Consider the following 23,598-nt stretch of genomic DNA (forward strand, 5'->3'; position numbering starts at 1 on the left):
CATTTTGAGGTGCAAAATCAATATTTCTGCATGTCTGTAAATCAGAAAATCCAACAAAAGTGTCAAACATTAAGAGGAAACTTATGACACACTATTTGACAGTGCTGATCACTTAAAGCCACTTATTCCTTCACGATTATGAATATTTATTTATAATTATTAATTATAATCTCACAGTTAAAACATATGTTTGTGACATGTGCCATCCTGAATGGTATTATCATCTTGCAAATAAATAAATAAATAGGAATCATTCAATACTTTTTGTTAATTCAAAGCGAAACTACAACAGTGCAATGACATTTTTCACATTCATAAGCGCATCTATATTATATTCCTGTCTACATCAGTAATCCCAGACCACAGGGCACACTTCCATGTAATCTCATCCTTTGCAATGCTTTTTCAAAGCAAAGTAGTGACAGCACCGATATACTCAAGTTATTGTGTGAGAAATGTAAAGGTGACAATAGGTGTGAGACCAACTGGAGCTGGCTGATTCTTTTAATTTATATCTATGTTAACAGTAAGCAACTAAACAAGTTGCTCTATGTTTTCACAGTTTCGGTTTGAAAGCTGGATTCAACCAAGTTAGTCTTGGTAAGATTATAATACAAATGATAATGCAGGCCAACTGATAAAACATATTGTCATAAAAGCTAAATCTATAAGACCACCACGCATGTTGTCTTAGCCAGTGGTGCCTGTTAAGACTTTTTCCCAGCTGGAGTCCATCTGAGGGCTTAGCTGAGCAGCTTGTGCCGGTCAAACACAGTCTTGCGCTGCTCCTGGACCTGTATCTTCCAGCGCTGCTGAGCCCCCTCTACTCTCTCCAGCACAGTGTTCCCATGACCTTGTGAACCATCCACCTGGGGCCTCACATCCTGTAGGGGGAGACAAAGGACAAAATTAATACCTAAACCCAACAAAAATAGAAAAATATTCCTTAACTAGCAAATTATCTACAAAAGAGATTAAAAAAAAGACGAAGACAAAAATCTACCCTTTCAGTAATATAAGACAATAATAAGAAATGTTTCTTGATCAGAAAATCAGAATGTGATGATTTCTGAAGGATCATGTGACACTGAAGACTGGAGTAATGAGTGCTGAAAATTCAGCTTTGACATCATAGGAATAAATTACATTTCAAAATATATTTAAATAGAAAACACTGATTTTAAATTGGAATAATATTTTTTATAATACTAATGCTTTTACTTTATTTTTGATCAAATACATGTAGCCTTGGCGGACATTCTTGTTTAAAAAAAAAAAAAAAAACGTAAAATGTTAATTACTCCAATCTTTTGTCTCTATATAAATGTACTATATCTTGATCATTAAGTCACAAACAGTAGTATAAAAGTATGTTATGTTTTACTTGAATGAAAAGAAATAGAAAATGCATCTTAATGCATTTGTGGGTGTGAGAGTGAGAAAACATTTTCTCTTATTAGACCCAAAGACTTGTTTTGCTCTAAAATCTCTCATTTAAGTCCAAGTCAAGTCAATGCAAAGTCTAAGCTGAGTCGAAGCCTTGTTTCTATCTTTGTAAAACACTTAAGAAAAACAAAACTAACAAACTCCAATGTGCACAAACCTCAGAATCCTCCTCATTCTGCAGTGGCATGGTGTACGGATCATGTTTGCGGATAAGAGGATCAACTAGAAGTAGAAACAGCATGTACAGCAGAAGAGCTCCAACCACTGACAAGTAGATTATAATGGTCACCTGCAAAATACATCAGAATATGAATACTCCTCAATTTAGTTTAAAGCGGACAACTAGATTATGAAGGCATAAAAGTAGATTCTAATAAACATCTTTAAATCAAAGTAGGATTTATTGAGTGATTACTGGAAGTAGCACAATACCTTAATGGTGTTGCTGCTTCGTTCTTCATACTTGCACTCACAGAGCAGACAGTAGGCCTCCACATCATGGCCAGGCACTGGCATGGGCTCCACCACATGCAGACAGTTGCTACAAACCAATATTAACAATATATTTTCAGACAGCTGAAAATAGTGTAAAAAAATTTATAAATATGTAATAACCTCTACAGACAACACAGGCCTGTTTGGACAGTTCTTTGTCAATACAGTAGTCTGTCTCACCAGTCTTTCTGGGACACATTCTTTTTGTAGATATGTCCACTGATGTTTCTGTAGGGTGGACAGATGCACTTGCAACGCACATCTTCATAACTCTGTGTAGGCAACATTTTAAGAAAATTACATTTATAGAACATGTTTTTCCATAAGTGGAGCACATTTGGTAAAATACAGAGAACATATATGTAATGTATGTGTCAGGGAGAAACTGTACCTTATCTGCATATGCGAGGGAAATCACATCTAGAAGAAAAAGAAACGCCAGATGGACAGCTGCTATCCGGAGATTTTGAGCAGTGCTAGACGACATGATGCCTGCACTGCACATAAACATCATTTGATCCTTTACATAATTAAACATTTATTGTTTAAGGGAAGGAAATAACTGAATTGAAATGGGCCAACCGGTACTTTTTAATTACAAATAAATAAATAAATAAATAAATAAAAGCAAATCAAAGCATACAAGACTAGTCGTCTGTTTAAATACTTATTCGTGTACGACCTAAACAAAATGTTCAAAATCAATTTTGTGTAACTTATGCAGTAACGTTAGTTGCGTTCTTTGAAGCTGACAAACACCGGTCTCTCAATTCCGCAGTTTAGGCCTTTTATCCCCTCTGTTGTGCATTTTGAGAGAGAGAGGGGAAAATGTAAATCTGAAAAGTCAAATGTTTCAACTAAATTTTACATGCAAATGTCAAAATAAATGCATATACGCACCTATAATATTTATAACCGCCCATCAAACATTAGATGAATTTCTCCGGAAGTTCTGAAGCATATCTGTGTCACGTGATGATGGAAGCACTCTACGCCCCGCCTTCACAAACGCTGAAAGGCAAATTAAAAGCGTTATTTATTACAGAATTACTCAATTTATAATCTGTAATGCCCCCGAATCATATTATAAAAATAAAGCCTTGGGTATAAAAGTAATCACATCACTTCCGACTAATGTTACCTACAAATAAGTCTCTTCAGATTTTGTAAACTATCACAAAGGAAATAAATGAGCCAAAGGAGAGCTTAAATAACTGAAAATGCATATAACCTATGTTAAGTCCAGGTACATAGAGTTAACAAAAAAGCATGAATATGAGTTTTACTGCAAAAGCTTCCGTACGCTTTGTTCAAACAGTTTTAGATTTAAATACTCTGGTTCTATTGGTTTACCAAACCGTCACTCAGACGGAGCCACGTCCAATCATCTAGCGGCTTTTCAATCCTATAATTTTGGCGGCGGTCGGAAGATGGCGGAAAATTTGAAAGGTAAGAATATATCGTGTTAATCGTTCAAGAAACAACGGTTTACACGCTATATGTCTGATGTATAACACGAGTTGTAAGTTAAGTGACGTCTTATCAAAGACCCCCCGGAATTAAACACTCCGTTTTGGAAGAATCTTTGCTTCAAGTTGTTGAAACAAATTCACATTAGGTCGATGTTATGGCTGCCGCGCGCTCATGCAATACATTCAAACAAGCTCTTTGTGAACTCATCTGTTTCTCTTACATCGACTTCTTTGTAAAGTTATACAGCTTAACATACGGTGCAAAGATGTGCACACTCAGTTAGTTAGAGTAATCTTCAGTGTTTAACTTTTATCCTAACTTCGTTCTCTTGATGAATATGATTTACTCAACATGTTTGATCACTGTACACTTAATCATAAAGCACATAAGTTAATTAAAATTCTTCCGTAAAATGTTAATCGAATGCCTACGTCGTTGTTTACCTAAGTTACTAAGTTTAGGTTCACTGAATCTCTTGTCTGTTTTGCTTATTACGATTGGTCTTTGACAATGTATTAAATGGCTCATAGGTTTTAATACATGGGACTTTTTCTGTAAGGGTATTTATCTCAAACTGCCAAAATGATCATGTTATCTGTACAATATGTTTGGTTCAAGCTTTTTATATGCATTTATTCTTTGTATATACATTTGTTTGATGTTATAATATCATCTAACTGTTAATTTCCTAAATTAAACGACTTGCTTTTGTTTACCACTGTAATCGTATGTTAAAATGTATGCTAAACTATTATATGGAAAATATTTGCAAGATAGCAACATATATTGTTAAAGCCTATATTAGAATGTAAGATTGTCTGAAGCAGACCTTGGTGAATTCTTAGTGGCGACACAAATTCAAAATAATCTTGAATGCTAGAAAGTTTGACATCTGTAATTTTTGTCACTTTGGAAATTTCTTATGCTCACCAAGGCTGCAATTATTTGATAAAAAATACAGTAAAATGGCGATATTGCGAGATAGTAGTACTATTTTAAATAACGGTTTTCTGTTTTAGTATAGTTTAATATGTAAGTAATAACATATAACATAAAGTAATATAACTATTAGCTTTATTCCCTTATTCCCTGAAAAAAACTTAATATAATAATAGTAGCTCTCAAATTCTCTGCAAACCTCTGGTTTACAGACATGAGGGCATCAAGAAGCCTATTTGATGAAGAGCTGTGTAGTTCTTGATCTAAAGCTCTTACACACATGTCTGCCATCCCACGGTTTTCCTGAAATGAACATCTAATTGTATTTTGTGGCTGAAGTTTGTAGGGTAGCATGCATCGCTACTGTAGCCCAGCTGGAGGTGATCTGTCGAGAGCAGGGGGTGAAGTGTGAAGAGCTGGGCATCAACAAGCACAACCTGTGCGACTATGAGGTGGAATATCTCTGCGACTACAAAAAGAAAGTCATCAATATTGGGAAGACACAAATAGTACAGGTGAGCTGTGTTTTTTCAAAGCTAAACTTAAGTGGTGGCCAGTCACATAAACAGCTTAGATTACTTTTACAAGTTAGTCTTCATCTTTTTTCTTTTTTTTTATAATAAAGGAATCTTGCATCCAAAAATGAATGTTTGCTGACAGTTTTCTCACCCTCAGATGTGGAGATATTTAGCATCACTTGCTCACCAGTGGATCCTCTGCAGTGGATGGGTGCCGACCATAAGAATGAGAGTTCAGACAGCTGATAAAAACATCACAATAATCCATCCGTTCTCCAGGCCATCAGTTGAGAAAAGAAAAGTTGTGTGTTTGTAATAAACTGATTTATCATTAAGACACTTTACTATAACTGTTGTGTCCTACTATAATTCTTCTGTCCAAAATGATGCTTTCCTTAGTGAAAAAGTAATCTGAATCAAGAGATAAATATGTACAGATCAAGCACCATATACAAGCCAAAACAGGTCTAAAGATATATGTCAGTAAATTCTGGATTATGGATTGATATTCTGGCCAGAAGTGACCGTTTAAAGTTGTTTCTTGCAAACACTCATCTTTTTAACTCACAAGATGTCAAGTTATGGACTGGAGTCGTGTGGATTATTGCGACGCTTTAATCATTTGATTGAACTCTTCATTCTGACGGCACCCATTCACTGCAGAAGATCTGTTGGTGAGCAAGTGGTGTAATGCTAAAATTCTCCAAATCTGTTCTGATAGAAAAAAAACTTCTTATACATCTAGAATGACATGAGTAAATTGTCAACTCGTTTTCATTTTTGGATTAACTGGTTCTTCAATTCTTGTCATAACTATATACATCTCAATATATAGTTAATTAATCAAGGCAACGTATTTATATTTAATAATGTATATAGTGTTGTGCACAATATGATATTGTCATAATGTCATTTTTTTTTTTATTAAATTAACATAAATGTCTTTCATAGTTTAATTTTTCAATAGTATAAATGTTTACTCTACATTTTCTTGTATCACGTACAATGACAATAAAGCACCTTAAATTAACTTTTCATCTAATTTACATTAAAACATTTGGTTTAATTTGAGCCCAAAAAATTTGACTGATTGACCACTTGATGAACTGCTACTGGCCCCAGATTTAAATGTGTTTAAGCTCACATCCCTGTTACCCTCTTCATAGGAGTTATACTTGGTGAAATGGAAGGGCTACCCCGAATCCAGCAACACTTGGGAACCACGGAAGAACCTGAAGTGCGTAGATCTTCTCAACCAGTTCTGGGAGGACCTGAATGCAGAGATGCGGAGACAGAAAAAGCGTGCTGCCCCTCGTCGCCTAGACCCCGCTACCGTGTCACAGCTCGTCCAGCGGGCCAAACTCAGACAGACCCTTAAACGGTGGGAGACACACCTCAACAGCCTGGGCACCCACAAGGGCCACATCTACGTCCGGAACCAGGTCGACCTGGAAGGCCCGCCTAAGAACTTCACCTACATAAACGACTATAAAGTGGGTGATGGGATCTTGCTGAATGAGGTATCCGTGGGCTGCGAATGCACAGACTGCCTGGAAAACCCTGTGGAGGGATGCTGTGCCGGAGCATCGCAGCACAAGTTTGCTTACAATGAGTTAGGCCAGGTCCGCATTCGGCCCGGGTTACCCATTTACGAATGCAACAAGCGCTGCCGTTGCGGGATCGACTGCCCCAACAGAGTGGTGCAGAGGGGAATTCAGTATTCCCTCTGCATTTTTAGGACAGACAATGGAAGGGGATGGGGGGTAAAAACCATGGAGCGCATTCGGAAGAACACTTTCGTTATGGAGTACGTCGGGGAGGTGAGGAGCGATATGTGTTTACTTCCTGTACGCATCAGATTTATACATATATATATATATATATATACATGTTATGTATTGGTGGCACCCAGTCACTGTGGCTTAAAGAAGTTGTTCATTTTTTCACGTTCAGTGTTCCGTTCTGTCAGTTCAAGGTTTTTGTGTTTCACTGAAATATGTTATGCTTCACTGGTAGATAATGGCATTATCAATCAACTTTTCAGTTTCCTTGTGATGGCTGATTGGCTGTTTATCTGTCTTTCGCAGAAGTGAGTCTGGCTTCATGATTGTTAAACCCTCTTTTTGTCTCTTTTGTTTAGATAATTACAACAGAAGAAGCCGAACGCAGAGGTCACATATATGATAAAGAAGGTGCCACCTATCTCTTTGATCTGGATTATGTTGACGACGAGTACACCGTGGATGCTGCTCACTATGGGAACATCTCTCACTTTGTCAATCACAGTGTGAGTGGACAGGAGATCCTTGCTTCATCTTGTACACAACATACTTGATAGCAGTTAAACTGTAGCTTTTTATCTGAGAGAAGTGTCTTTTTTTCTCCTCAGTGTGACCCCAACCTCCAGGTATATAATGTGTTCATTGATAACCTGGATGAGCGGCTGCCGCGGATAGCGTTCTTTGCCACACGTGGGATAAAGGCAGGAGAGGAACTCACATTTGACTACAACATGAAAAGTAAGCGTGGGACTTTAAAGAAAAAGGTGTACATCATGACAAGTCATTTGGGCTCATTTACCATTTAATTATTTAGATCAATTGATTCACACACAACCATTCAGAAGTTTGGGATGATTATCTGTTTTTCTTTATTCAGAAAGGATGCATTAAATTGATTGACAATAGAGACATTTGTAATACAACAAAGGGTTTCTACTTTAGAATCTATTGATTGAGCACCAAATTAGATTGATTCCTGAAGGATCATGTGACACTAAAGACACTGGAGTGATGACTGCTGAAATTCAGCTTTGCCATCACATGAATAAATTACATTTACATTTTTGACTGTTTTTATTTTATTTAATGTTGCATTGAACTGAGTGTCATTCACTTAAGGTACATGTGTGTGTATATATATATATATATATATATATCAATATAAATATAGTATTATAATTTTTTTGTGTGTCTCATTTTTTCCTCAGTTGACCCAGTAGATGCTGAGAGCACGAAGATGGATTCTAATTTCAGTCTGACGGGACTCCCAGGCTCTCCTAAAAAGCGCATGCGCGTAGAGTGCAAATGCGGGGTGCCGACATGTCGAAAGTACCTCTTTTAGAGGAAGTCCATGCTAAATAGGGACTGAAAGAAGATCATGTTTTCCAGTGAATGTTGAAAGCATCTGCAGTTTAGAAACTGTTTTGCGAGGCGTTTTGAAATACTTAATTGAATTTTAAATATATATTTAAGATTTTTTTTATTTCCTCAAGATCGACCTCAACTATTTTCTTAGTATTGTTGTCTTCCGCGTTTAAATAGTGTATAAAATGTAGCAATACTTTTTCAGTTTGTCCGTTAGAAAAGTTTGTAAAGTAAGAAAAAAAATTATTTTCAGTAAAAAATTTTAAACCTTTATTTTAATTCATATCAAGCTTTGACTCCTTGGAATTCTTAAAAAGTTTTTTTTTTTTTTTTGTACATTGAAATATGATTTATCTGTTCAAATAGAATGATTCTCTTCTTTTTTTACTTTTACCAAAAAACTTTTGTAGACTTATTTTTAGGAAATATTTTTAGGCCAGTGCAAAATATCTATAATGTCCTTCCCTCTATTTTAAGTTTTTTTCCCCATGCGCTCAAATTTCCACCAGGGGGCGAAATTTTATTATTAATGCACAGAAGAGGAAGTTCGTTAGACTGAAGGAGGGGGACCTACATGAAATGTTGCCTTTTACACATACAAAATGTTATCATTCTGTGTTTTACGTGTGTATATTCATACTGTCAAAACTGGTTTTTCAGTAACTGTATTTGAGCGCTGGACCTAAACAGATGCATAAATGCTTAACTTTATCATTTCACAGGGCTGTTTCCCAAAAGCACACTTATGCTTACTGTGCTTTTGGGAATCAGAGCTCAGGTGGTTTTCAGAACTGGACAGTGAAGCTGGAATGTGTGCTGTAGATTAATGTGAGATGGTACATCAATTCTGGATTAGCCAATGCCCAGGACCATTTTGCTTAAATGAAATAAATTCACAACTATCGTTCAACCAAATCTGTGCATATGTAAATATTTAAAGACTACCACTTGTTATTTTTTTTGGTTTTGCATTAAAAAAATTAAATCAAGACGCCTCGTCAGACCTCACATTTCTCACACTCATGATTGTGCAACAAAATATGTTCTTGTTCATTAAATTTTATCATGAGTTCCACTGTTCCACTGTTTAATGCCAAAGTTTAATTGATTTCAGTTTGGATAATTTCACATTTTTGTCCATTAACAGCAAGCTTGATCATCTTTATGTTAAGGGCTGTACAAAAAAAAAAAAAAGGCTGTGAAATAAACAGGTCCATTTTGATCAGTTACAAAATTTTATTTCTACTTGGACATTAACATAAAATACATTTTACATAATATTCATTATTTAGCACAATGTGTTCACAACCTTGTTTGCACATTTATTCAGTGAGACGACAAAGTAATAAAATACGTGACTCGATATCTTTCGTGACAGGTTTTGGAAGAAGTGAATCACGGGTCAAAGATTTCTTGAAGGAACGGTTCGATCCTCTCTTCCTACAATGGTGTTTAGTCACCCAGTAACCTGATGCCATGACTTCAGTGCAATGCATGACCTTTTGGGGTATCAGAGGCTTAAGGGAACGCTTTTAAAGATCACCGCAAAACACTATACTTGTCTGCTAACTGACAAGAAAGGTTAGCGATTTTAAGGTTAGTCTCATTTTAAGTTCACAGAATAAGTAATCAAAGTCACAAAATGACCACAAACAACAAACACACCTTCACAGTGAAATTAAGTGAATAAACAAACGCAAGTGTCTTTGAACATTTCTTACCTACATAAATGCTCTGCTTAATTCATAGACGTCTGCTCACTGAGAACAAGCAAAACCTCACATTTAACTAAACTTGAAACTACCAACTTTTCTAAATTTCTACTCCGCAATCACCTGCAACGTTTGTCCAGTCTCACCACATTTCTTATCACACATAAGTCCACATACGTGCACCATCAAGTCATTCCACTCACAAGTGACTCCCATACAGCCAAATGTAATCTTCAGTAGCTAATGTATGCATATATAGAGAGAAACTCACTAAATAGACATTTTGGTAAGTATGAATCAATAAGCTGAGCCACATTCCACTAGCCAATCATGTATGAGGTACACAGTGATGTCATTCAGCTAAAACACACATTGCTTATTCAAACTATTATTTTTGGCTGCAAATAAACCACTGCAGTTTTTATACAGACAATCTGAACAATAAACTACTCTATACATCAAGCAAAATCTCAACTCCTTAATGTGAAAACACGAACTCTTAACTATTTAATACCACATAAACACAAACACCAGATCTGATTGCATGTGATTTTTTTGGAATTCCTCAAGGCACTGGGGGAAGAGGAAGAAAGGAAAGTCTTAAGGCTTTGTAGAAGAAACAGATGGAAAGGAAATTAAACTGGCATAGAACTTAGAACCAGAGGGACAACAGGAATAATCCCACACACAGAAAAACACTGGGCTCTTGAATCCCAAAAGCCAGGCAAATAACAGCACTCAAAAAGGTTGCAGATACCATCAGACACGTGTCCAGAGAAACCTCATTCTGATCCTTTGATATCGGAGATGGCTCAGTGCCGGGTCTTGGCAGTGTGTGCTGGGTTTCAGGGTCTTTACACATCTGATATGGAGCAGTAGACATTTCATCACCCTTAAAACTTAAATCATCATCTGCTGAAGTGTTAACAGTTGAAGCTGGCTTTGGTGAGGCTTCAGAAATGCTGGTCAACTCTGGCTTTTCTGGTTTGCTTGTTGGATGCTCTGGAATACACATTCTAATAGTTTGGTGATCAAGTTTTGGATCCTCAGGGTGGACTGAGGCCAACATGCTTGGATCCAAGACAAGTTCTTCCTCTTGCAGATGTTTAATGTTTGCCGGCTTATCCGAGTCTGGATGGACGAGTAAACTTTGGGATTCTTTGTCCAGTCTTGTGGGACCTAAATAAGATGGGAACAAACAGGAAGCCTCTAAAACATCCATTTCCTCATCATCCATTTTGGTACTTTCCACCTCAATCGCCTCAATGGTATCGACTCGGACTGAAGAGACAAGTTCTACTTTCGGTTCTTGAATTCCTTCCTCCAGAGGGTGCTGTAGTGCCTCCGAAAAATCGGGCTTCTTCGGCTCTTTAGTTGCATTGTTTACCTCCTTTGATGGATGCAGCTGCTTGGCTTCTTCCAACATGTGAAAGCAAGTCCCCGTTTTATTTTCTACATTCCTACTTAGTTCTTCTAGCATATCTGCCAATGTGGCATCCTTTTCTACAACATCTTCAAACACCTTAATATTATTCATACCTTCTTCCAGGATTTGTGGCATGTCTGGAAACACAGCCAGTGATGGTTGGCTTAGCTCGAAAGGCACTTGTGCTAACATCTCAGTGTGGAAATCATCCTTCTGTGAAAGAAGGGATTGGTCGGGCTTATTGGAATCCTCAAATTCATCCTTGGTTGTCTCTGAGAGATCACAATAGTGTATGATGACTGCAGGAAGAGGAAGGGTCAAGGAAGGGCCAACATTATAGACCTGATCTTGTGGCTCAGAGAACTGCAGTGTTGAACGTGACTGGGGGATGGATAGAGTTAACTGCTGAAGTCCAGACTCTTCTGTTTGTGGTAGATTATTGGATGACATTGACCCTAGTGCAAGTGGTTCTCCGAGAGGAGTATCTGAAGTGGACTGAGGACATCTTGCTGTGGAGGAAATCCTGGTGGACTCTGGAGAACTGGACAAATTCTTGGCAGTCTGCAACAGAGAGAAGAAAGTAAAAAAGAAAAAAGAAAAAAAAAAAATTAATAAAAATAAATAAGATTGTATACTGTAGGCAGTAAACACTCGGTTTTGCATTTATAAATCTAAATTACTACCAACTAACAAAAAGTGTAAGATGAAAATCGCACAAACTTGAAATTCAATATGCATCGCTGTAATTTCTTGATTGCAACTAGTTGAGAATCAAAAAGAAATTGGATTTGCTAATGCATATTATTATTATTATTAACGCCAACACTGATTAGGAGCACAAATTATCTACTGATATTAGTATAAACGGTTTTATATTAAATGTTTAATACATGCAATTTTTTAGACCACATCGGTTTATGAATAAAAAAATAAATATATACATTGGGGTATATTTTTGCAATTATTGTATTTGTTATCGATTTTTCTTTATGCCAAAAATCATTATGATATTGAGTAAAGATCATGTTCCATGAAGACATTTTGTACATTTCCTACCGTAAATATCAAAACTTAATTTTTGATTAGTAATATGCATTGCTAAGAACTTTATTTGGACAACATTAAAGGTTTTTTTTTTTGCACCCTCGGCTTCCAGATTTTCAAATAGTTGTATCTCGGCTAAATATGGTCCGATCATAACAAAACATACATCAATCGAAAGCTAATTTATTCAGCTTTTATATGGTGTATAAATCTCAATAATAATAAAAAAAACCTTACGACACAAGCAAATAAATAGTTGAACTACCTATAATACCAAGTGCGAACAGGAAAGTGATTTGTGTTAGCATGAAGTTTTTGCAAGTTTTTCTGGCTTTTTTCTCAGGAGTCTGTGCCATTGAGGGGAGATTAGGCTAATGGAAACAAAACTTTTAAAAGCTCTGAATGTGACAAATTTACACAAGAATTAAAAACAACGATGAGAAAAGTGATGTTGAAAATATTTGAGGAATGATGTTTAACTAAAAGTTGTGCAGGGTAAACATGCAATGATGCTGACAATATTTACATATACTAAACACAGAAATACAATCTCTACTGCTATTTTTAAATATATATATATATTATATATTTTATATATATATATTATATATTTTATATATATATATATATATATATATATATATATATATATATATATATATATATATATATATATATATATATATATATATATATATGACAGTTTTGTGTGTTACTTCAGTTATACTTTTTTTTTCCACATCCCAGTGACTCCCTGCCAAAATGCTCTATGGGAAAACAGCCCAAGGAGCCCAATAAAACAGCCCAACTTTTGCAAAGAATTCACAGCAGTTTGTCTCATGTTGTAAATATCAGGAACTGTCAAAATAAAAATCACACTTACTGTATATTTTTTGCTTCTATAAACATATAGCATACACTAAGCCTTTTTTTTTTACTCCAAGCATGAACACGAATAGCTTCCCCAGGGTTGATCTTGATATCATATATTAATGGTCATAAAACAGGATGCATGTTACATGCAACACGATGAATGGGTGAAATTGACAATTTAGTAAGTTACATGCACATTACCTAAGTTGATGCTGAAGCTTCAATGAGCTGTTCAGGTAGACAGATGAAGAGAATAATAATCAACAAATACACATCTTGTTTTTAATACGATGTATACTGGAGCATAGGTTAAATCATTGTTGGTTATTAACCAACAACTGTTTGACATTGTTTAGCTAATTTACAAAAAATCTGTGACACTCTCAGCAGAACCACATTTAAAAAAAAAAAAAAAAAAGACTTAAATATATTTAAAAATCATATTTTTTATACATATAAAGGCTTAGCGGTTCAAGGGACCGTTCACACACAAAAAAAAATGAAAATGTGGTCTTCATTTACTCACCATCATGTCGGTCCAAGCCAGTATGACTTTCTTTATTCTGTAGAACATTAAGATTTTTTTTTTTTTTACCTACTGAATGGAATTCATTGGTATTGCTTGATTACCGAACTATTTGGTTACCAACATTCTTCAGAATACACCAAGTCATACAGGCTTGGAACAAAAATGATAACAATTTCCATTTCTGTGTGGTCTATTAGTCAAAGGCCTGTGGTAAATTAATAATCATAATAGTGTCTTAATTTATTGTAAAGGGCTGACCACAGACCAGAAACTGAGATAGTGATAGTATTTTTGTAAATAGCAGGTTCAGTCATTTAAAACAGCTGCAAACTGATACACTGCAAATAGACAAGCAAGTGGTTATCGGGGCAGTGAAATGTTGTTGGGAATTTTAACAAGCAAATTATGCGAGTATGCAAGTATGATGGAAATCCACAACATAAGAATTTTAGCTAGTATTAAATAGACATTAGGCAATCAAGGAGTTTAAAAGTTTCATTTTATCTAGATTCTTGAGTTTAGCCTGGGCTGCTCTGAAAAACATTACAGCTCTGCATCTGTTGCAATAGTGACAGACAGGGGTCCTGGGTATAATAATAAACTGAAACAAATGGAATTGCTGATTAAAGAGAACGATCAGAAGACATCACTGATAGATAACTGTATACCGACACGGACAGTAATATCATACAAAAATACACTGTAAGAGTGTCTAGACAGCATACAGGCCAATGAGTTCTGACAAAAAAAAACCCTGAGGAAAAAAAAAAAAAAAAAAAAAGAGCTGCTGTTACACTGCATACGAAAACCGTCATGGAAACCTGGTAAAGGTTAGAGTAAGGAGGGGAAAACAAACTTAATTTTTTTTGGCATGTTCATAAACGATGCATCTTTTTCCACCTGCTATCCCAGCCACAATTAAAAATGGTGATTACAAACCAAACCTCACTTACCTCGATGTCGATCTCTGGCTGAACTGGAACCGGCTGTGCAAAAGACGCTTGATTTTCCACTTCTTCACAATTAGTGTTGCTAAGATCTGTTGAAAAAAAATAACACCGGAACTTGAAACATAAAACGACTAACCTGGCAAATGTTTCTTATATTTACCCTGAGATAAATATGCTATTGGATGATATTATGAACACATACCATCTCCTCCGTCATTAGAGTCATCATAATGAATGTCAGCTCTAAAAAGAAGACACATACACACCAAAACGATCATTCTTCAGCAGCACACCTCAATGAAAAGCGTTAATAATGGAAATATATATAGAATCTGTATAACTAATTATTAATATAAGATTATTAGCTGCTCATGACAGAATATTGCATATTAAAAGGGATAGTTCATCCAAGAATGTTCACCCTCATGTCATTCCAAACTGAATGATTTTCTTCCGTGGAACACAAATGATTTTGAGAAATACAACGTTCATTCAATGGAAGTAATCAAAACTGGTTACAAACATTCTTCAGTAAATCATCTTTTAATTTTGATTATGGAAAAAAAACTGAAAGTTATACAGGTTTGGAACAAGATGAAGGTGAGTAAATAATGATTATAAAGTATCATTATAATCCGTCAGCCAGAAACATACATGGTTGTTTCGTTAAATGGAAAATAACTGTGAACATTTGTTACTATGGTAATCTTTGACTACCTCCAGAGCTTGAGACGCTTTATTCAGAGTGGTGATCCGGTCTCTCTCTCTCGCTCTCTCTCTGTCTATATTATATATATATATATATATATATATATATATATATATATATATATATATATATATATATATATATATATATATATATATATATATATATATATATATATATATATATATATATATATATATATATATAGGGATGTAACGATTCACTCAAAACACGATTCATTATTTTTTTTTTTTTAGCTTTGGATAAAAGTGTCTGCTAAAATGACAAAAATGTAAATATAATGTGAATGTAAATAACAAAACTAAATTTAAATCTTAAAGCAAGCCCCCCCGCCCCAAAAAAAAACAACCCTCTTCATATAAACAAAATAAGGCTTTGTCTGTGCTCTTTCCATTTAAAATTAGAGGCAACCACTGCATTTTAATCATGATCCAAACAAATGCTACATACTTGCAACATGAGCAGTTTTTAATCTAAATTTGATTGTATTATTTAAAGGTTTGAAGCAAAAACTGAATGGTTTGACTTCAGTTTTGTGAAACTAAACATAAAAAAATATCTGCATGAAACGAGCTGAATTAGGTGCAGATTCACTCTCTGCCAGCAGGTGGTGCTTAAAGAGTTTCTTTGGTTTCTGCTGTAAACAAAGCAGCGCTGCACTTATGAACTTTAATGTGCATTATACAGAGTAAAGATGAAAAGAAAAAAAAAAATATCTAAACTTTTCTAAAGACAGTAAGTTCCCCTCAGACATTTAATAAACTCCTATCCCTAACTGAATCGCGATTTGTTTAGCATCTCAACCGATTTGAATCATTTTTCAACCGGTTCGTGGAAAATCGTTACATCTCTTGAAGTTTTAACATCGGACGCGACGGTTGTCACACCGCATCCAGTGTAAACCGCATCACTGATTATAATGAGTTCTATAGTATTTTGTCAGGCCGCTTGTACCCAGTGTAGACACCACACTCACCCTTAAACTGCATGAGAGATCCTATGAAGGAATAAAAGATTTAGAACGCTAAACTCCAGCTTGTTTGTTTTTCAAATCATCTGCGGCAGCGCCTCTGCAATGAGGAGCAAGTGTTTGTGTGCAGAATCAGATGGTTGCCAGATTGCTTAAAATAAGCAAAACACCAGGTAGAAAAGGTCTACGTAACAGCGCAGCTCTGCTTCGCGAACTGAATTCTTGATCTCTGGCAACCACGCTCATGAACGCTTGCGCAGTAGAGGCATGTAGAGCAGTCCGCAGTAACATTATGCATTTTTGGACGTTCGCTGCATTATTTTGAGAAAGTATGCTTGAATTTGAAAATCTAGATTCACTAAATATTTTCAAATTTTACATTATCAAAATTATTGCAATATTATTTCTAATATTCGATATATCGCCCAGCCCTAGAGGAGCATGACAGTCCGATGCTCTGGTCATGTGAATCTTTTCCTTTTCATTCAGAAGTTGCTGCATATTCAGAGTATTTTTGTGCACAGAGCAGAGCAGACCTGTTCTATGACCTTCTGTTTGTAGCATGTTTGAGCAATATAGTATAAAGAAGACTTGACATTTAAGGAAAGGTTGCGAGCAAGACTTGCGAGTCTGTATGGAACTGTAGGTCGAAACTAGTCTTCTGATTTCTATCTCCTGACAAAACAGGAGTTCCATGACAATGTACATAAAAATGCCACTCATTCGCTTTCTTCTCAAACTTTCATTGGCGTTGGTGGAAAAGTGGAAATAATGGGTAAAAAGAATGTGTCTCCAGATGTACAGACGGAACCAGCGTAGGTTTGCGTCTGCTTTTGTTGGTTTGTTGTGTCGCTTACTGCATAACCCCTATATAAAAAGGTCAGAGTTGAGGTCTCGGTATACCAGAGCTGAAAGTGACACCTGCCTTGTCCTATTTTCATCCTCTTCACACACCCTCGAATAGCTGCCATTCTCAAAATGGAGTGAGGGGGGTGGGGAGACGGTGCAACCCCAAAACTCACAATACAGATGCGGTTTAACAAACCCTGTATAATTTAAGATTCACAAGCTTTTTGATTCTATGGTTCTCCTTCTTTGGAAGCAGAACATTTAAACGTGATAATATTTCATGATTTCATACACAGCAAAGGCTGCCTCTAAATAGAAGACAAGGTGCATTAAAAAAAAAAAATGCAGAAGCTGCAAATTTTACTTTTATTCAACACTTCTCAGTCCCTTTTCTGAGAAACACGCTGATCATTTCCTGCTTTTATGAAGCAAATAGGCGATGGGCCCATACTACGGTACCAAGTCAGGAATAAATATTTTTGAAAATCCTGCCGGCACTTGTGTAGTGCAAGTACCGATGGTAGCGACTGGCGAGACTGCAATTCTTCCGGAACTGATAGAGGCCTGGGTTCTGACGATTTGTGCTACCCGCTCAGATTGTGCTACCTCCCATTACAAAGATAGATGGCACAAATCAATAGCGAAAAATGCTACCTATCAGATTGTGCTACCAACATTTTTTTTTTTTTTTTCTTATGTCCATACCTACCCCTACACTAAACCTACTCGTTCACACCTACATTTACCCTAAAAACAATGCAAATATATATTTTTGGTAGCACAATCTGATAGGTAGCATGTTTTATCGGTACACCAGCAGAGCATATGCCTAGAAAGGTTTCAGTCGGTCCTCAAAGGATAAAGAAAAAAAAAATGCCTACAAGCACACAGAAGAACTTAACGTGGAAGACGGGGACGATAGGAATATGATTGTGTCAGATTTAAAAGAGGGCGCACAGCTTTGAAAGCAGGAGTGCTGCACATTAATTGTGGTTTGTTAATGGGTTTTAAAAATATTTTCGGCCTGCCAGTAGGTTTAAAGGAACACTCCACCGTTTTTTGAAATAGGGCTTATTCACATTATTTCCTATGTTTAGATAGGTGGGCAAATGCATTTTTGTGTCAGTGCATGCATTGTTTTAGTTTGACTGGGTCGGCGATAGCTTAGCTTAGCACAATGAATGGAATCCTTTGTTGCCAGCTAGCATGGCCTGAGTAAAAGTGATCAAAAAAATAAAAAAAAACCCACCTAATTACTTCTTGTGGCCTGCGTATTCACAACGAGTACAAATAGCGATCCAGATTAACACTAGGCGATTTTCTAGGCAGATATTGACTTGGGACTATATTATGGGGAAGCACAGGCGAAGCACTGCTGCTTAGGCGAAGCACTGCTACTTCGGCGCAGAGATATCACGCAACACATGAAATCCCACGAATTCCGTCAACATACCGGCGTGAATAGTAGCTGCCTGGCTATTTTCCTTACAGTACACGAATGGCGATGAACATGGCTGATTTTGAGAGAGACGAAAAGGTTGACTTCTCAGACAGTCAAGAACCAGAACCATACCTATTTGAACCAGAGTTTACAGAAGACGAGCTGCGTGCTTTGGAAATAGAACGACAGGAGGAGGAGGTTGCGATCGCTCAACAGCCCGAGGACGTGAGGATGAGAGCCAACATGAACTGGTGGTTTGAACGTGGGGGAATATGCCAATCTATGCCGACGGAAAAAGAGTGTCTGTGCTGTAGAGAGTGGGACATGTTTTTGCCATTGATGACCAGGCTCAACACGTCAGATCAAGATGAGCATGCCCGAAGTTGTGTCACATCTACAGAGGATTTCACGGCGCTGATCCATTCTGCAGTACTCGATTTTTTTCCGGTGTGACACAGTGAACTGGAAAAAACGCCCCACGCCGAATGGACAGCTGTCCACAGAGTAAGCGATTATTTTAATCATGACGCATGTATAGATCGACCCATATTATACCTGTATTCACATAGAGTTGATGTTTTCACAGGCAATATAGGTTATATAGGAAGAGAAATAAAAGACAACTTACATGTGCACTTTGTTCTTCCTGTGCTTTGAAAATAGATGGGACGGCCGTACCTTTCAGACTTAGTACCGTCTTTCTGGACCCATATTCCATTTTTTCAAAGTAGTCCTCTGGTGCAAAATGTTCTTCGCAAACACGATACTGCTTTATTTTGTTCAGAGGCGTTGAACTACAGATCTCCAGAGCTGCTAGCCATTTATTTCTCAGTTCCACATTAGATGGAATTCTGTGAAACATTACATTCGTGTATGTCCTTTGCTTGTTCTCACAACCTTTTGCTATGCAGGTAATAACCATGTTTGCTGTAACTTCTCAAAATAAATCATCCAAAAGCGAAGACACTCGGTGCAGGTCACGCCGGTATGTTCTTCTTCTTCTGTTTTTTTTTTTTTACGCGTTGCACGCCGGTATGTTGATGGAATTCGTGGGATTTCATGTGTTGCGTGATATCTCTGCGCCGAAGTAGCAGTGCTTCGCCTAAGCAGCAGTGCTTCACCTGTGCTTCCCCATAATATAGTCCCAAGTCAATATCTGCCTAGAAAAATCGCCTAGTGTTAATCTGGATCGCCATTTGTACTCGTTGTGAATACGTAGGCCACAAGAAGTAATTAGGTGTTTTTTTTAATTTTTTTTGATCACTTTTACTCAGGCCATGCTAGCTGGCAACAAAGGATTCCATTCATTGTGCTAAGCTAAGCTAACGCCGACCCAGTCAAACTAAAACAATGCATGCACTGACACAAAAATGCATTTGCCCACCTATCTAAACATAGGAAATAATGTGAATAAGCCCTATTTCAAAAAACGGTGGAGTGTTCCTTTAAAAATTTCAAATTAAAACTAATGCTTGCATTCAGAGTGTAGGTGTGCGTGTTATTTGAAGGCCAAGTGCCACTAATGTTGCGTTTTTGTAATGCTAAATAAAGGAGTTCATGTTTAAGTATTGTAATTTTTTTTCCTGTGTTAGAGTAGAGACGCACGATTCTGGATAAATTGAGAATGACATTTTAATTTTTTTTTGTCTCATCAGATATCACGATTCTGAACTAAACAAAATAATGTGTCACAAAATATTATTGCTGCAGTCTATTTAAAAGGGTTTAATAAATTATTAAACATTAATATAGACCGTTCAAAAACTTTTGGACTGGAAGACTTTTTTTTTTTTTTTTTTTTTTATGAATTCTCTTCTGCTCAGCAAGCCTACATTTATTTGATACAAAATACAGCAAAAGTAATAATATTGGGAAATAATTTTACAATTTACAATAACTGCTTTCTATTTCTATTTATTCCTGTGATCAAAGCCGAATTTTCAGCATCATTACGATTCTTCAGAAATCATTCTAATATGCTGATTTGCAGTTCAGGAAACATTTATCATCATCATGATAATCATCTAAAACACTTAAGACAACCGTTTTCAACAATAATACGTTTTTTTAACAGCAAATAAGAATATTAGTATGATTTCTGAAGGATCATGTGACCGTGAAGACTGGAATGATGCTAAAAAATTTAGCTTTGAATTGGCAGGAATAAAATTACATTTTAAAGAAATGAGGAATGTACACGCATGTTTCTTCTTACTTCTGAATGGCGGCAGAGACCGACCCAGAAGAGAAGAATCATTGAATGAAGTCGTTATTTTCCTATATATTATGTCATCTGTGTGCACAAAGTATTCTTGTAGCTAGATCATAACATGGACTATTTCAACGATGTCCTTACTACCTTTTTGGGCCAAAAAACGTTTCAGTTGTGTTGCTGTCTATGTAAGAGCAAAAACAAAAAGCACTTGGATTTCATCAAAAATATATATTACTTTCATTTGTAATGACATGAGAGCAAGTAATTAATTACATTAATTATATATATTTTTTGGGGCTGAACTATACATTTAAGATAAACTGATGGTGCATTTCAATTATCCTGCAAAGCAGCATTAGAGCAATACCACGGCCTACGGTGGATCAGGGCATTATATTTTAGGATCTTTGAGATAGTGTTTGGTTTTTTTTTTTTTTTTTTTTACATGCGCATTTGTGCAACATCTCCTCCAGTATCTCTCGTTGCAGGGTTTCTCTCTTACAGGTAAGCATAGAGTGGGAAATGCAAAACCCGGACAGGATCTCAAGCAGAGTGTTCATAGGACGCCGTTTGAATGTCTCTCCGCTTCCAATTATATGAGACTCCAGGCCACGTTTTAATCTGTACATTTAATCTTAAACGTTTTTGATACATTGCATAAGATGAATTGTTTTATCAGTTATAAACGGCTTAATTTGCTGGTTAGAGAGTAAAACTGATAGCTGGCTAAACAAATTTAACAACAGGGTTTGACCTGTGTTATAAGATAACTGACACCCACTTACCGGTACCTGGTAGGTTTCAGGATTCCTCTGAGCTCAGTTGTGTCCGCTGGGGTGGCCTGGACGGTGTCTTCTTCATACCACTGTAAAAGAGTCACGGAGTAATTCCTGCCAGAGTTGTTCGCCCAAAACTCTCCATCTGGAGTCTCGTAGCGCACAACAAAGTCAATCCGCGCTCCGTTGAACAGGTACGGTGAAGCGAAGGACAGCTTCACGGAGAACTTGTCCGTTTCGCCGTCGTTGGAGCCCTGGACGTACTCGGCTGGGTAATCAAAGTGATTGATCCAACCATCCATAGTGGACCTAACATAGACTGATTTGTGAAAGGAAATGTTGAGCACACGAATAAGCACCTCGAATGACAGAGGCTCGTCTTGCACAGATGTCACGCTCTCCACTTCCAGTTTGTTGCTGTGGACAGCGAGCACGAGCTCCACTCCGGTGAGCGGCTGGATCTCCGGCCACACACGGTAAGTGGGCTCACGGTAGGCTTTTCGGTACCGCGCCTGCTCTTCCTCCCATCTTGAATCGTCCTCTTCGTCTGAATCAAACGGGACAAACATCCTGACATCAACCAGCTCGGCTCCCGTACTGTCTGCAAACGACACTCTTCTGTTTGTTAACACCAGGCTGATTCGCATGTACTCGGCGGTTTCATCCGCAATCGAAGAGCCTCGTTTTCTGGGAACAGGAGAAGACCTCGGTATTAGTCTGACGTCTTCCTCCGTTTCTTCCTCATCTTCATCATTACTGTTGTCATCGGAACGCTCGACCCTCCCAGTCTTGAAAAGACCCTCTTGTGAGGGAATAGTTAGAAAATTACTGTTATACCCCTGCGCCATTACGTGTTTATTAGCCGCGTAAACATGAAAGGTACCGTTTCTGCGATGTGCGCGTCCGTCAGACCGAGCTGCCGCTCATGGTGCCAACGGAGACCCGCGAGGGTCTGTCACCTCGTTTCGACCGAGCTAGCCCTAAACTATTAACATCAACGAGAATTATAGTTTGGAGCTCATAGCGCACGGACACGAATGAGTGTCTAAATTTAGAAGGAAGCTGCACGTCCATCGTTTTTCCAGAGGTCAGGAGGAAGATGGGCTCTTTTGGTTTACCCCTCCCCCTGATCTCTTGTTGGCCGCTCCAAACCGCGCGCACACGCCCCCCACTACTATTTAAAGTCGGCATGTAACGGAAGTAGCGATTGTTTTTTTTTTCTTTACTGTGACGTCTATCCGAGTGAAACTGCATATGAAATGAGAGGGCGGGACTTGATTTCGTCCCTCGGGAATTGATTGGATCATTGGAAGTTGGGGCATTGCTAACAAAATGGAGGCAGATCTGAATGCCAGTTTGCAGCATAGACAGTAAAAGGTTTGCAGTTAGTTGGGGGGGGGGGGGATTTCTATGGAGTCAAAATGGGCCACATATACTTGCAAAAGAATTGAAGTAGTATTGCAGAAGGAAACAAAGTTTTGCAAAAAAAAAAAAAAAAAAAAAGGAATTGCTAAATATAAATGACAATGCAAAAGCAATAATTTTGCAATACATCTTCCATGGCCATATTTACGAATTTATTTGCAATGCTGCATTTATTTTGCGTTTCAATCAAGTTTGAGCTTGTGATACGGGTTTTCCCATAGACAGTAAAAGAAATGGACACAGCGACCCCATTGGATTCAACGGAGAAAAATGAAGTCAATTGGAAGCACGCACTTCCTGGGGGTCGGGCGCACTGCGCAGACTCAAACTGAGCTTGATGACGTAGATGTCACGTCAGCAACCTGCAAGTCTTCTAATCGCTGTGCCAAGAGAAATCTGAAATCACCCACCGAATCTTGCAGAGAAGGCGAGCGTGAACAGGAGTAAATTTGGGTAAGTATTCTGATTAATTATCTCCCTTGACTTTATACCTCCACGTCCCCCCGATAGCCTCATACACAGTAAAAGATTGCCTGCGAGCTTCTCCTCCTGTCCATACGGTAATTTCTCTACTGTGCGACAGAGTCGCTCGTTATGACGCAATCATTAGCCTATTTTTTACAAAAACTGCTTCTATGGGA

The 23,598-nt window shown here is 37.3% G+C and overlaps 3 protein-coding genes across 4 annotated transcripts; 1 reads left to right on the forward strand and 2 right to left on the reverse strand.

Moving 5' to 3' along the window:
* Nucleotides 1-568: 568 nt before the first annotated feature.
* Nucleotides 569-3,236, reverse strand: LOC132097729 (putative protein 2). Its single transcript, XM_059503616.1, has 7 exons — nt 3,087-3,236; nt 2,842-2,952; nt 2,333-2,433; nt 2,122-2,213; nt 1,879-1,987; nt 1,604-1,735; nt 569-884 (listed from the first exon to the last, which is right to left on the reverse strand). The coding sequence occupies exons 3-7, from the start codon at nt 2,426-2,428 to the stop codon at nt 744-746; spliced, it is 570 nt and encodes a 189-aa protein (XP_059359599.1). The 5' UTR covers nt 2,429-2,433; nt 2,842-2,952; nt 3,087-3,236; the 3' UTR covers nt 569-743.
* On the forward strand, nt 3,162-8,300 carry LOC132097727 (histone-lysine N-methyltransferase SUV39H1-like). Its single transcript, XM_059503615.1, has 6 exons — nt 3,162-3,390; nt 4,693-4,868; nt 6,038-6,691; nt 7,012-7,158; nt 7,261-7,390; nt 7,861-8,300. The coding sequence occupies exons 1-6, from the start codon at nt 3,162-3,164 to the stop codon at nt 7,992-7,994; spliced, it is 1,470 nt and encodes a 489-aa protein (XP_059359598.1). The 3' UTR covers nt 7,995-8,300.
* A 1,600-nt stretch (nt 8,301-9,900) lies between these two features.
* On the reverse strand, nt 9,901-22,697 carry LOC132097730 (uncharacterized). 2 transcript variants are annotated; one of them, XM_059503618.1, is made up of 4 exons: nt 21,548-22,697; nt 14,754-14,794; nt 14,555-14,640; nt 9,901-11,716 (listed from the first exon to the last, which is right to left on the reverse strand). In XM_059503618.1, exons 1-4 carry the CDS (start codon nt 22,378-22,380, stop codon nt 10,382-10,384), a joined length of 2,295 nt encoding a protein of 764 aa, XP_059359601.1. In that variant the 5' UTR covers nt 22,381-22,697; the 3' UTR covers nt 9,901-10,381. The 2 variants fall into 2 exon arrangements, with proteins under 2 accessions (XP_059359601.1, XP_059359600.1); XM_059503617.1 differs by having other exon boundaries at nt 21,542-22,695.
* Between the last annotated feature and the right edge of the window lie 901 nt (nt 22,698-23,598).

Source organism: Carassius carassius, chromosome 21, assembly GCF_963082965.1.
Source record: "Carassius carassius chromosome 21, fCarCar2.1, whole genome shotgun sequence".
Lineage (NCBI taxonomy): Eukaryota > Metazoa > Chordata > Actinopteri > Cypriniformes > Cyprinidae > Carassius > Carassius carassius.

Bases quoted from the DNA above. Each gene is read 5' to 3' on its own strand.
- LOC132097727 (XM_059503615.1), top strand. From the start codon at position 3,162: ATGCATATAACCTATGTTAAGTCCAGGTACATAGAGTTAACAAAAAAG. The intron at 3,391-4,692 runs GTAAGAATATAT...TTGTGGCTGAAG, and splicing joins GATGGCGGAAAATTTGAAAG to TTTGTAGGGTAGCATGCATC. The intron at 7,391-7,860 runs GTAAGCGTGGGA...TTTTTTCCTCAG, and splicing joins ATTTGACTACAACATGAAAA to TTGACCCAGTAGATGCTGAG.
- LOC132097730 (XM_059503617.1), bottom strand. From the start codon at position 22,380: ATGGCGCAGGGGTATAACAGTAATTTTCTAACTATTCCCTCACAAGAG. The intron at 14,795-21,541 runs GTAAGTGGGTGT...TCTTCTTTTTAG, and splicing joins CTGAAACCTACCAGGTACCG to AGCTGACATTCATTATGATG. The intron at 11,717-14,554 runs GTAAGTGAGGTT...TCTCTGTTGCAG, and splicing joins AGCCAGAGATCGACATCGAG to ACTGCCAAGAATTTGTCCAG.
- LOC132097729 (XM_059503616.1), bottom strand. From the start codon at position 2,428: ATGTCGTCTAGCACTGCTCAAAATCTCCGGATAGCAGCTGTCCATCTG. The intron at 2,214-2,332 runs GTACAGTTTCTC...TTGCCTACACAG, and splicing joins CCCTCGCATATGCAGATAAG to AGTTATGAAGATGTGCGTTG. The intron at 885-1,603 runs GTTTGTGCACAT...CTCCCCCTACAG, and splicing joins AGAATGAGGAGGATTCTGAG to GATGTGAGGCCCCAGGTGGA.